This window comes from Paralichthys olivaceus, chromosome 21 (assembly GCF_024713975.1).
Source record: "Paralichthys olivaceus isolate ysfri-2021 chromosome 21, ASM2471397v2, whole genome shotgun sequence".
In the NCBI taxonomy this organism is placed as follows: Eukaryota; Metazoa; Chordata; class Actinopteri; order Pleuronectiformes; family Paralichthyidae; genus Paralichthys; species Paralichthys olivaceus.
In genome coordinates, this window is record NC_091113.1 from 17,185,153 (window position 1) to 17,197,527 (window position 12,375).

Here is a 12,375-nt window from a genome sequence, read left to right on the forward strand (position 1 = left end):
CCACCAGGGAGGTTATGTTTTCACTGCTGTTTGTTTAGATCAAGCAAATATAAAGGTTGTGGTGCGAGCCTAAGAAGAACCCATTAACTTCTGGAGCAGATTCAATTAAGGGCACAGATCCAGGAGTTTGGAGGTCTTTCTTTAACATGGATGTTATTTTAACAATTTCCCTGGGAATACTTCATGGATCTTGATGAACAAAATCTGGTATATTTTGACGCCTATTATCTAAGAACGGCTTGATTGAAATTAAGGGGACTGTTGGGCCAGAGGTATGCACTCTTCTGAATGCCAGTCTAGTTTTTAATGGTCACTGCTTTGGCATTGAAGCCCTTTCTCACAAACGGAAGCTACATTTAAACCCTTCATGCGAAACATACAGTATTACACACAGGATTATTCTGTCAGGTGTCATTATTTGTAGGTGCCAAGGTCTCTAACTTTTAGAGAGTTATGGCGATCTTTAACTCCTGGATAGCAAAGTCATCACACATAAGAGGTATCAGAGTCAAGAACTAACAATATTCCCGTTACTTCTATTCAGCTGCAGCAGTGACAGAAGTGGAAGAAGAGGCCGTCTGTGTAAACATCTTGTCCTGCTAAAGGGCTCTTGAACATGACGCTCGTCTCTGTCACATCAGATTAAAGTGTCGGCTAGAAACATAAACCACATACAGCTACAGAGTGAAGTACGTTAATATGATCACAGGCGCAAATGAGCAATGAGCCAAACTAACTAACTGACCTATTTTTAGTCAACTGTGAAAATGGTTCGGAGCTAAAAATAAACCCATTCATTTTGCGTTTCTTTGATTATTTTTCATTGGAGAAGCAGCCGCTGTCACTCGGCTGGTCCATCCAACCAAAATACACAGTATATGATTTCCAATACCCAGTAAGCTTTGCATGTAGGTGATCCAGGGGTTTCCTGAGATCGTATTAGCTTTGATTGACATTTTTGGACATTTCTCTTGATTAACAGATTTTCTGTCATGGATTAATTAACAGATTTATATTCCAGTTAAATAAATATACTAATGTGCCCAACACCAGTTGGTCCAATTCTGCTTGGTATGCCTCTGTTTGTTTTGCACCCACTAACTATGCTAACACTTTTCAAACTAAGGTCAATGTATTTAAATTCTAACAGGACAAAGTTTTGTACCCACTAGATCCTGACACATATGTTGGTGGTGATGTCCAACCCTTAGTCCAGATTTTCTCCTTCCTGACAACTTTCACCAGAGCTGTTTTCAGACATGACCTCCAGAGGAAGTCCAGAGAATTGGATAAGGACCCTCTGCAGAAGTTGCATTTCACACATGCATAACATAGCAGGACATGCTTCGCTTAGATGCATTCACAAGCAGAGGCAGGATGTAATGTATTAATTCTGCTGTGGAGCTCACATGGCATCTTCGTTCTACTTGTACGGCACCGCCTTTTCATCCAGAGATATTTGTTTTGTTTTTTTTTAAATGTAAGAAACGTCATCATCACACCCATTAGCTCACGGTGAATCTCCTGCTGTGTTCTCACATCAACTCCTCCGTACTTTCTGCTTACTTTACACAAGGGCCCAGACAGAGAAAGTCCACAGAAACTCTGGAGGCTCGCACATTTGTGTTCACACATACAAACCCTGTGGAGAAGGGATCTCCGGAAAGAGTTTTTCTTGAGCAGTTGAATCTCTTGTCCAAACAGTCATATGCTCCCTTTAGTCTAATGTGATGCTGCACTGCGTTCATCCTCTAACAATGACGGAGCTGTGGAGACCTGGGGCAGAGTCCAGTACATATACAAACCCTCTGGAAAATAAGAAATGTGAATTTGGGGATATTCTGAATAATGCCATTGAAAAAAAGACCAAGAAAATGTCTTTAAGGTCTCCCACCCCACAAGACATGCTGGTTTACATAGCTACCAATCACCATAGACTTTTCTGTATCAAAACCAAACCAGTTAGTCATATTAAACAGATGACTTGCGTACTGCAGCACTTCTATGTGGTATACTGTTTTGGATGGGCTTGTGAATTCTGTGGGAAGACCAAAGAGGAGATTCAAAGACAGACTTGTCTTGTAAAACTGTTATCCACACAAAAAATCCTTTTCTGTTCATTACCATCAAGCGGCCTCTCTTCTTTGAAAGTGGTTGCCCTTGTAGTTCAACCTAACCACATGAGAGGTGGTGATAGGCTGTTGGTGCCACTGATCCACGAGGACTGAACAATAAAGTCGGCTTTCTGTGTTTCTACCACTTTTTCTCTCTGATCTTTTGGATGCTTACGGGTTTATCTTATCCCTAGCATTCAGAAGCTTCTGTGGAAACATTAAATTATATATAGATACGGTCTGTCTGTATTCATGTGGTGCTTTGTCTATCTTTATGACCACCCTAAGTGCTTTTACAGTGCCATTTACCCATTCGGACACACATTCATACTCTATCAAAGCTCAATGATGCACAACCATCAATCAGGGGTTCAGTATCCTACCTCCTGACTCACAGCTGTCTATATGCTGTTTATCTAACATACTATAGACCGTGGTTCATTAGAACCTATTATTTTACATTCTAATAGCTAGCTGACATTCACTTTAGTAGAACATCAAACTGGATTTTCTTACAGTGTTTAGACATGCAGCCAATTCTGTTTTACCATGGATTTGTTTGATTTTTTTTATATCATTACTCTGTAGGGATCAGATTACTTATCGATATACTAAGATTTATTAATCTACTCGAGCACCTAAAGAATTCCCTTTTCTGATATAATAGTATTTATTAGAATGAGCTGCTTTTATTTCTGCATTATATATTGCATATAAGTAACAAATATAATGCCCTGAAAATTCAAAGAGTCACAGGCTGTTGGGCTTTGGGATTAAAGAAGCCAGTCAGTGGTGAGCAACAGACATTGACACTGGGCTGGGACGTAAATACAGACCTCCAAAGATCCCTCATTGTTGTTCTCTAAAAACTGACCTGCTCTGAGATCAGCCTGGACAACTTGGCCCTCAACACAGACTGTTCAACTGCATTGACCCCAGACCAGCTGGGGTAGATGTATAAAACCATTGTTCCCAGTTAGACAATGTCTCTGTGCGTCTGAAACGGCAATGGGGCAAAACAGTTTGGGCGTTTGTGTTTCAAAGAATGCAGCACTATCAGAAAGGAAGGAAATAACAGCAGAGCACACTGACAGACACACTGGTAACAAGGGCTCCAAAGTGTTAGGGTTCTATAACATGTCGTACACACTACATGGCACTATGTTCCTGACCCTTAACAACAGGCATCTGTGAGTAAAGCCTACAATTTAAAACCTCAGGAGCAATGAATGTTTTACTTCAATCAAACACCCCCTCCCATTGCTACTTAGGTGTCTTTATTACTTCTTGTCGAAACCTGGGGCAAACATTACCCACAATGCAACTCAACCTTTGATAGTTTTCAGAAATTCAGATGAGTTATGGTTGTAGCAGTTTATGTGTCTTGTAGCCTGAGCAGAGAGTAAGAGGAGCAGGCTGCAGAGGTCTGGTAAGCTTACTTCTTTCTTACAACAAGAAATGATTTCTCTTTGCTTTTCTAACTTGTAGTCTTCAGTCTCTGACCCATGCTGATTTTATCTGAGGACATTTGTAAGACTTTCACATAGCTCCCCAACACCTGGAAAAACACACAATGTGGAAAACATGATTCATTGTTAAGGGACCAAGACTGATAAGTTAACTGTGGAATCTATTTCACCTTTCACACACTGCATCAGCAGCGAAGGACCAAACCGGAACCTCCTGATAACTGCACGACAGTAGACGATAACCACCTGAGCCCGGGCAACAGTTTTCTTCCTCTGGTCCTGTGTTACTTGATCCACTGATGGTGTCTTCCTAAAAAAAGCCACTGTGCAACAATCTGCTTGTGGAATGAATGCTACAAGGAGTGGTCACAATCATCGTCTGCAGGGAACTGCACATCAAGGACCCTGGACATGTGACCCAATGAATAACACCCCACAAGCATCTGCTATGAAAAGGTCATCAAACAGGACTCCGAGAACAGACAGTGACGGATCAAGGAGGAAATCTATGAAAAGATAAGTGTCAGCTATGTGAACCATTGATATGTGATACAATACATACAATATATTGGGAATAAAGTGATTCACCCACCCCATTGTTACGTTCATTCATTCATTCATTCCATTGTGTGCTGTATGGCAGAGGCTGTTATGGGCAAATTCTTACTGACAAAACGATGAGCTCACTTCACTGCCCTTGTTTTGAATGTGGTTGGATGCATTACTTGTTCTGCCTTCCACTGACCTGGCACGTCAGACAAGCGCTCAGTCTATTTTGGGATCCGCGTTTCACTCACAAACGCGGAGAAATGAAGAAATGAGAGGGAGGCAGATGGAGCTATTGTGTTTGATGTTGCCCGTCCCTTCCACGCGGAACGAATTCAACAGAGCCACTGAATTCCTCTATGTGCTTCTACCTCCGTGTTTGTTAACAGTACACTTTCCTATTTTTACACTGAAAAAAGAATTGTGTTTTAAGGAGTGAAGGCTATCACATTTCAAATTATTGAGCACTTATATCCAGTAAGCTGTCCGGAACTGCTTCTTTTTGGAAAGGTGTCTGATGTCAGATGGTAGAGATGGTGATGAAGAAAGGATAGTTAGATAAAATAGTGAAAATTATAGCATACACAAGGGATGACACCATATTAGATTTTCACTGAACGGTTATTGTAGCCAAAATTATTTACAATAAGGATATTATCACTATAGACAGTTTGAAAAATAATAATAATTTCTCAAACAGCCAGAGTTGACTTCAAAATTATATTTGTTGTGTGGCCAAAATACTCAACCGACTAGCATAGCTGAGCTCATTGATGGTCAGAGCCATCAGATTATTCATGTTAATTAATTATTATTATTATCACTACTAATATTATTATCATTGAGTCTCACCCTTACTGTGTAAAGTAAATGTTGTGATTTGGTACAATACAAATAAAACTGAATTATTATTTGTAGGCGTAGCATTGAATTAAAATTCCATGTATGTTCATGTTCATTCATTTACTCAAATATGTGTTGCAGTCCAGTACATGGCTCAGCTTAAGTGCCAGTACTCCTTGCCTGCCTCTTCAAACTGGGAGCGCGCCAAAGCAAATCTACCGGGGGGGGCCCCAATTTAAATCGAGCTATCCCTTTAATCAGGAGACATTAAATCTCTTTGGCACACAGCAGCTGCATACCTGGTCACGGCAGCCGCGACAGCAGCTGGGTGCCCACATGGGACCAAACTCCCGCCCTCCCCCTCAGCTGGGGATCCAGCTGGAGCTTTCTGGATTGGGACAGTGAAAGAGGGCAAGTGTACAGCCATTCACAAATAAACACACGCAAAGTCAACAGCAGTTCATTGCACCAGATGTCTCCAGAGCACAGCTAGTCCTTTTTTCACATTTTCCGCTGTTATTACAAAAAAGGGAATTTGATATTGATCTTCTGAGAACAGAGACTTCTCTTTTTTTAATGATCACATTCAGTTTTCTTTGTAGGCTTTTGTTTGTCTTCTTTCTTAATTGTTTCTACTCTTTCCCGTCACAATCCCTCTCTCTTTCTCTCTCTCATATCTCCATGACTCCAGAGGATATTACATTACATTACATTGAGTGGCCTTCATTTCCAGAAGACCTAAATTATACTGCATGCCTTAAACCATGTCTTCATCCTAAAACATAATGATGAATATTTATGAGGAATGGTTTTCTGTTTCCAAAATAAAAGCCAAACCCTATTATCCGTCTAATAACATTTAGAACTCATCAATGTGTCAATTACCAGGACCACACACACACAAACACACATTTGTACATCCATCTTTGTGAGGACATGTTTGGCATTCCCTAGTCCCTTACCATAACCTTGAACATCAAAACTAAATGCCTAAACCCAATTCTAAATCCAACCCTAAAACCAAGACTTAAACAGCTCAATAAAAGTGGGTCTGAAAGTGAGGACTGGCCAAAATGTCCTCACTCTGTAGGGTGTAGGCACAAAATGGTTCTCACAGAGATATCTGTTCAACTAAACACACACACACAGACACACACAACGTAAACACAGCTCTCCTCCATTGCTTTAGATGGGAACCATCCGCTATCAGAACATTAAACATTGCTGCCTCATGTCCGACCCTTCAACCTTGACCCACACAGCATCTTCCCACATCATTCCTCTCTCAACACACACACACACACACACACACACACACACACACACACACACACACACGTACAGAGTACACACAGCTTAACAGAGCTCCATTGTCAAAAATTTCACAGCAAGTTTCAGCCTGTCTACCCCCTAACCCCCACCACACCACTTTCACACACACAAACACACACACACACACAACCTCCCTCTGCCATACAGTACAGAGCCAAGCCTCTCATTCCCAAGTCCAAAAAAAAAACACAACAATGAGTGTTCCCCATCTGCAGTGGGCTATTTGCTCCCTGTCACTACTGACCAGCCCCTTCCCTTTGAACACACACACACACACACACACACACACACACACACACACACACACAAAAAACATGTCATATTCAAGTCTCCAAATATGTGTATGTCTTCTGAAGAGCACAACTGGAGTGGCTGTGGCTCAGGAGGTAGAGCAAGGTTGTCAACTAACCAGAGGGTCAGTGGTTCGATCCCAGTCTCCCCCATTCCAAGACATTGGGAAAGACACTGAACCCAAAACTTGCTGTGCCAGCAGTGTGCGGTTGATATCTGATGAATGGTTGAATGGCAAAACTGTAAAACACTTTCAGTCGTCACCAAGACAATAAAAAAATATCTATATTAATACAGATCATTTAACTGTCTTCATTTACTGTAAGATGAATTTGCCAATAGTTTTTTTATTCATCAATTAAATCATTTGGTTTCTAAAATTAGAGTAAATTATAAAAATAACAGTGATCTTTCTAGTCATTTCATGTTTTATTTTGAGAAACAATCTAACATTCAAATATATACAGCATACAGTGATACAAAGTTCTCTCAGGATGGAACTTATATGACTGGTCAAAAAAAGTTGACGATTAGTTTTCTGCCCGTCGACTAATCATTGCGACTCTACTTGCAGCTGTATTTCAGTGTATGACTGACATGATGCATCTTTTAGTATTTGCCACAGGGTAAAGATTATTCATTGAGACCACAATGGACAGAGATAAGTGATTTCAGGGTAGATATATTGCATGGACGTCTGTATTTACAATGAGATGTGATACATAACATTACAGTTTGTTTTCTACCAGCCACAATGACCAGGACTACAGACTGACACTGTCAGTAGTCTGAGGCCAGCTCACATAAACCAAATCTGAATTTCACTGAGAGAGAAGCTAGTCTATAACGATGTGTTTTCTTCCTATCTTTCAGTTTGAGATCAGGACTTTAAGATCACACTCAAATAGTCCGTAGAGTTACTCTGCTTGTGCTCAAACTTGGAACTAACACTCCAATATTTTGTTGCTTGGAGAGATTTACGGCAATCCAGCTTCAGTTCTTCTCCTCACGCTGCTTCTGCATGTACACTGAAACGTCTGCTCTATGATTTCTCCTTCTTCTTCTTGGATTTGTTTCTTCTTCAATTGGATATTTTTCAATCGTGCTTGACGTTTGTCAAAAGTCCCTAATCAATAGAATGTCAGGTGCAGGGGTGACAAATGATATTGTACCCAAAGCTTCAGCTGGAACAGTTACAAGTTGAAAGGATTCTCAAACCAAGACAAACACCCAAAATCTCATATTTTGATACGGAACCATGTTTCCCTCTGTCCAGGTCTAAAGCTGCCTGTGCCTGCCAGACATCTTCCCTGTGTGGACAGGACAAAATTGACATAGTGGAAAGATTTTCGCTCTGCAGCTTCTTCTGGCAACTGAAATTTCAATATCATCACATTGCAATATAATATGTTATAGGGTAATGTGGGTTATATATGATGTAAAATAGTGGTGTTGTATTGGTGCTACTTCTGCTTTGAACATTGATTTACCTCTCTATTTGATGTGCTCTGTTACGTGCAACACTTTCGTCCATCCACAAAGGAAGGACAGAACAGCCAACTGACAGACAAAGCCACGGTTGAAGCTGATATGACACAATTAAGGCAACTAAAATAAAATGTCCTGTTACCTTGAACAAAATTGGGTATTTCACTAGGTTTGAACAGACAGAAATATTTTGGATAATGTAAGTAGACCAGTCAACAAAATATATAACATAGTATACTCATTTAGAGATATCTTGATGAAGAATCCACAGATATTATATCATATTTCTTAATTATATAATATCTATTATATAATTAAGAAATGCTGATACACTTACAGCAAATGGAAACAACAAGTATATAAATAAGATATCAATACGTATGAATTATATTGGCTGCATATCCATTACACATTTATATCCCAGTATGTAATCTAACCTAACAATTACCAGTGTTATCCCACTGCAGCACTCACAGTCTAATGTCTACAGTCTAATGTAGCAGACTGAGTCATCTCCGCTACACTTTTCCATTAGAACAATGATAAATCATGTGAGAGCACTTTTATAGTGCTCCTCGGATTCTATCCGTTACGAGCGTTGGCACAGACACTCTTATGCTGACTACACCTTTACTGTCTCCATATTCGCTATAGGGTAGATGACAATGGACAGAGACTGTCCCCTGTAGGATTTAATAGCATTTCCTGCAGGGATCAATCAAGGAGCAGTCAGTGCAGCTTCACAGCTCCATGATGGAGAAGCTCAGACGAAGCTCTCAGGAAGAAACGGTCCTGACGCCGCTCAGCGTGCTCTATCGATGCGTCTTTATAGAATCTATCTGAAACAGAACAAACAGGCCTTTTCCTTAGGGTCCTACCAGCTGGGGTGGAGATATGCAACTGTTTAGTTCATATGATCACATGAAAGGAAACTCGTTACCCTGCACTGCCCGAGCTAAGGGCAAAGTTTGGACGCCTGGTACTGGACATATAAGGGAAGAGACGCCTGCTCGACTGAACACAGAGAATCTGACGGGGGTGGGGGTCGGGGACATAGATAACCCACACATTTTGAAATAGTGGCAGGTAGCGTTAGGTGTCGCTTGTTTTTATTTTACGAAACTGGTGCTCACTCGATACTTAATGGTCGACAATACCAGCAGGTTTTTAAAAGCTATAATACAGCAAAATACTCCTTCTCCAAACATTTACAGCACGTCCCAGGTGATGGAATACCTGTGAAATACAACCACACTTTCCACCACAGTTTGAGGTAGCCAGTAGCTAACTGTAAGCTAATGCATGCTGAATTTAGTGACAAATGGTGGTGAAGTTGCATGTTACAGCTGAACACCCCTCACCTCACCCTCTCCTTCCAAACATGACAGAGAACCTGTGGTAGCTTCAGTTGTCATAAAAACTCAAGAGGTGTTTAGTTTGTCCAGACTGGACTAATGTAAAAAACATGGCGGCCTCTGTAGAGAGGGTCCCCTCAATGTAAATATAAAGTATTTTAATATAAAGTATTTAAATATAAAGGACCTTTTCTGGGGTAAAGAAAACTACAATTCATACAATTTAGATGAAATGAACAAGTGAAAACATCATGAGGATTATTCTACATTAAATTTCTGCCAACAGTTCCCTTTCACCTAAATCTTACACACTGGACCTTTAAATTATTTTTCCAGCGTTCCAGAGATCCCAGTGCCTGCCCCGTGTCTCTCAGGCTTATCTCTCTCTCTCTCTCTTTTTCATTCCGGCTTTCTCTCTCCATCTTGCAGAGTGCACAGGCTCCATTGGCCGAACCACAGTGCGCAATGCCTTGCTAGACGCACGAGTGCCCCTCCTCACCTGCCGAGTATTTGGTGTTAGTAAATGATTTCTCCAGTGTTCCAGAGATCCCAGTGCCTGTGTGCTGCTGTCTGTGCCCCGTCAAGTTCACCCACATGCTTTTCTCTGTGATGAAGATGAACAAAACCCCACACAGGAGTCCTCTCACTGATGCACACCTTCACTCCATCTTGAGGGTTACCACAGCACAGACCCTAACCACAAACATTAATGAACAGGCAGCCAAGAAAGAAGAAAAGAAAAGATGCCAAACATCTGGCTCTGGTACATGTAAATTAACATTCCTATTTTTGGTCCCACACACAGCATGCAACATGCAACCATGGGGAAATTTGACCTCTGTATTTAACCCATCCATGTGAACGGAGCACACACGGAACACAATCCACACAGTGACCACACACGGAACAGTGGGCAGCCATGAAGGCACCTAGGGAGCAATTGGGGGGTTCGGTGCCTTGCTCAAGGGCACCTCGGCAGTGCCCAGGAGGTGAACTAGTGCCTCTCTAACTTCCGTCCATGCTGGACTTTAACCGGCCACCGTCCGGTTCCCAAGCCAGGTCGCTATGGACTGCGCTACTTTTGCAATTATTAATTGCAATTATTATTCTTAATTTGGGCCCTCTCTATGATTGTGTTTGACACCACTGGTCTAACGGGTCTAAAATATCATGACTGACAGCTGAGACTGACTAGCGATTGGTTAAGCGAGTGCATCAGTGGGATGTTGAGAACACGGCTACACACCACGATCCCTACACTCGGTCTGGCTCCATATGAGACTCTCCATTTTTCTACACAACTGTCCAGGTAGCATCAAATGCTCTCTTTCAAAATAAGCCTATTTGCTTCTGTAACGGACAAGATGACAATTCGTAATGTAACCCACAGAGTGATCTGAAGGTATATACGCTCAGTGCACAGAACAATGTGATGTGTGATCATCACAGTGATGCACTCACAGCCCGCATCCATATGCATTGATCACTTCTAGTCCCATGCCCGTCGTGACTGTTGAGCGTAGGAAGATATTTCTGAACTACTCTCAGTTTTCAATGAATTCTTCTGCTCTGACAGAACACTGACCGCCACAATGTGCCCTCTGTCACAGGCTTGTGCATACGTGGGCTGTCATATGGAAATGCATGCATTCCAGTCTCTCTGCTCACCCACCCGTATCCCATCTCTGCAATTCCTGGAGCAAACAGTGGACATATTCTTCAGTTATTTGCAGAACGCATGCCTGTGCCCTGCTGCTGAAAAAGGAATTTGTTTGACTATTAGAGCAGGTTATTAGACATTGTTTGATTCTGGCCGCTGGATGAAGCACCTCTGCTTTCAAACTGTCATCATTTATTCATGAATTTACATTAGGTGGTGGAACAGCCCGCAGCTCGAACTGGAAGCTGGAGTTTGACAAGTTACATAAGACGCAAATGAGGTTTTACCTTCACCGTGCACCTGCAGAATTGGCGAGGACAGCAGCCTGAGTGCAGGTGGGTGTCGTGCAGGTTGGTGTAGTGGCAGAATGCTGCAGGTTTGCTGATTCCACTCTTTGGTAGAGTAATGAGAACATCTTGTTAAGTGTTTCTGGAGGAGGCAGCTGTCTGCAGTGAGGTTGACTGACACAGTTACCTGACACCTCCCCTGTGACTCTGACAATAGGTTTGATGGTTAAAGAAAACATGCTAAAAAATGACCTGTCACCTCAACACTGATTCATTTCATTACGGGCGAAACACACAACAGATCCCAGCTCGGGTCCAAGCGAAGCTGTGGACTGAAGCTGAGCCACCGCAGGAAAAGTTCCCTGGAGAGGAGGAGACGCAAGAAGTGCAGCAGAGAGAAGAAAGAGTGGAAACTCTCCTGTTCACTTACTTCAGTGTCTGAGTGAGGTGGGATCCCAACGAGGCAGAAAGCAACTCCATTCATTGGGTTGTGAGCGTGTGTGTTTGCGTGCGTGTCCAAAGAAACGGGTCAGACCCGCGCTGCGCTCTCCATCCCGCGCACGTGTCTCGGCTCCGGCTCTCCGGCGGACGGCTTCAGAGTTGACCGCGGACAGGACACCACACGCCGGACTCAGCCCCTGCCCCTGCTCCCACTCTCTCTGCACCGTGGACCGGCCCGTCCCGCTACAGTCACACCCCATACTAGCGGAAATACAGCGAGCTGGATTTCAAAATAAAGGCGCATTACGCCTTTGGATGGAAAGAGTTGAACTACACGTGGTTTTCTTAAAATCCGAGGGATCGTTTTGAATTTGAACCAATAAATTACTTTTTAATTATAATACTACTGATCAATGCACTTGAATCATCTACAGCGGCCATAAAAACATATTTGAGCAACCAATACTGTGGCATAACCAATGTAAATGTATATTCAGCACGATATTATTATTAATATTATTATTATTATTATTAGTAGTAGTAGTAGTA

The 12,375-nt window shown here is 42.0% G+C and overlaps 1 protein-coding gene across 5 annotated transcripts in view; it reads right to left on the reverse strand.

Moving 5' to 3' along the window:
- The window catches only part of LOC109626684 (rho GTPase-activating protein 23-like), a 63,221-nt gene that overhangs the window by 31,893 nt on the left and 18,953 nt on the right, over positions 1-12,375 (reverse strand). For 2 of the 5 annotated variants that reach the window (XM_069517371.1, XM_069517365.1), the window contains exon 1: positions 11,816-12,019. The exons of the other annotated variants lie outside the window; for them this stretch is intronic. In XM_069517371.1, the coding sequence (XP_069373472.1) occupies positions 11,816-11,869 (54 nt within the window). In that variant the 5' untranslated portion in view covers positions 11,870-12,019. Of the gene's footprint in view, positions 1-11,815; positions 12,020-12,375 lie in introns of those variants that run through there. 5 annotated transcript variants of the gene reach the window in all.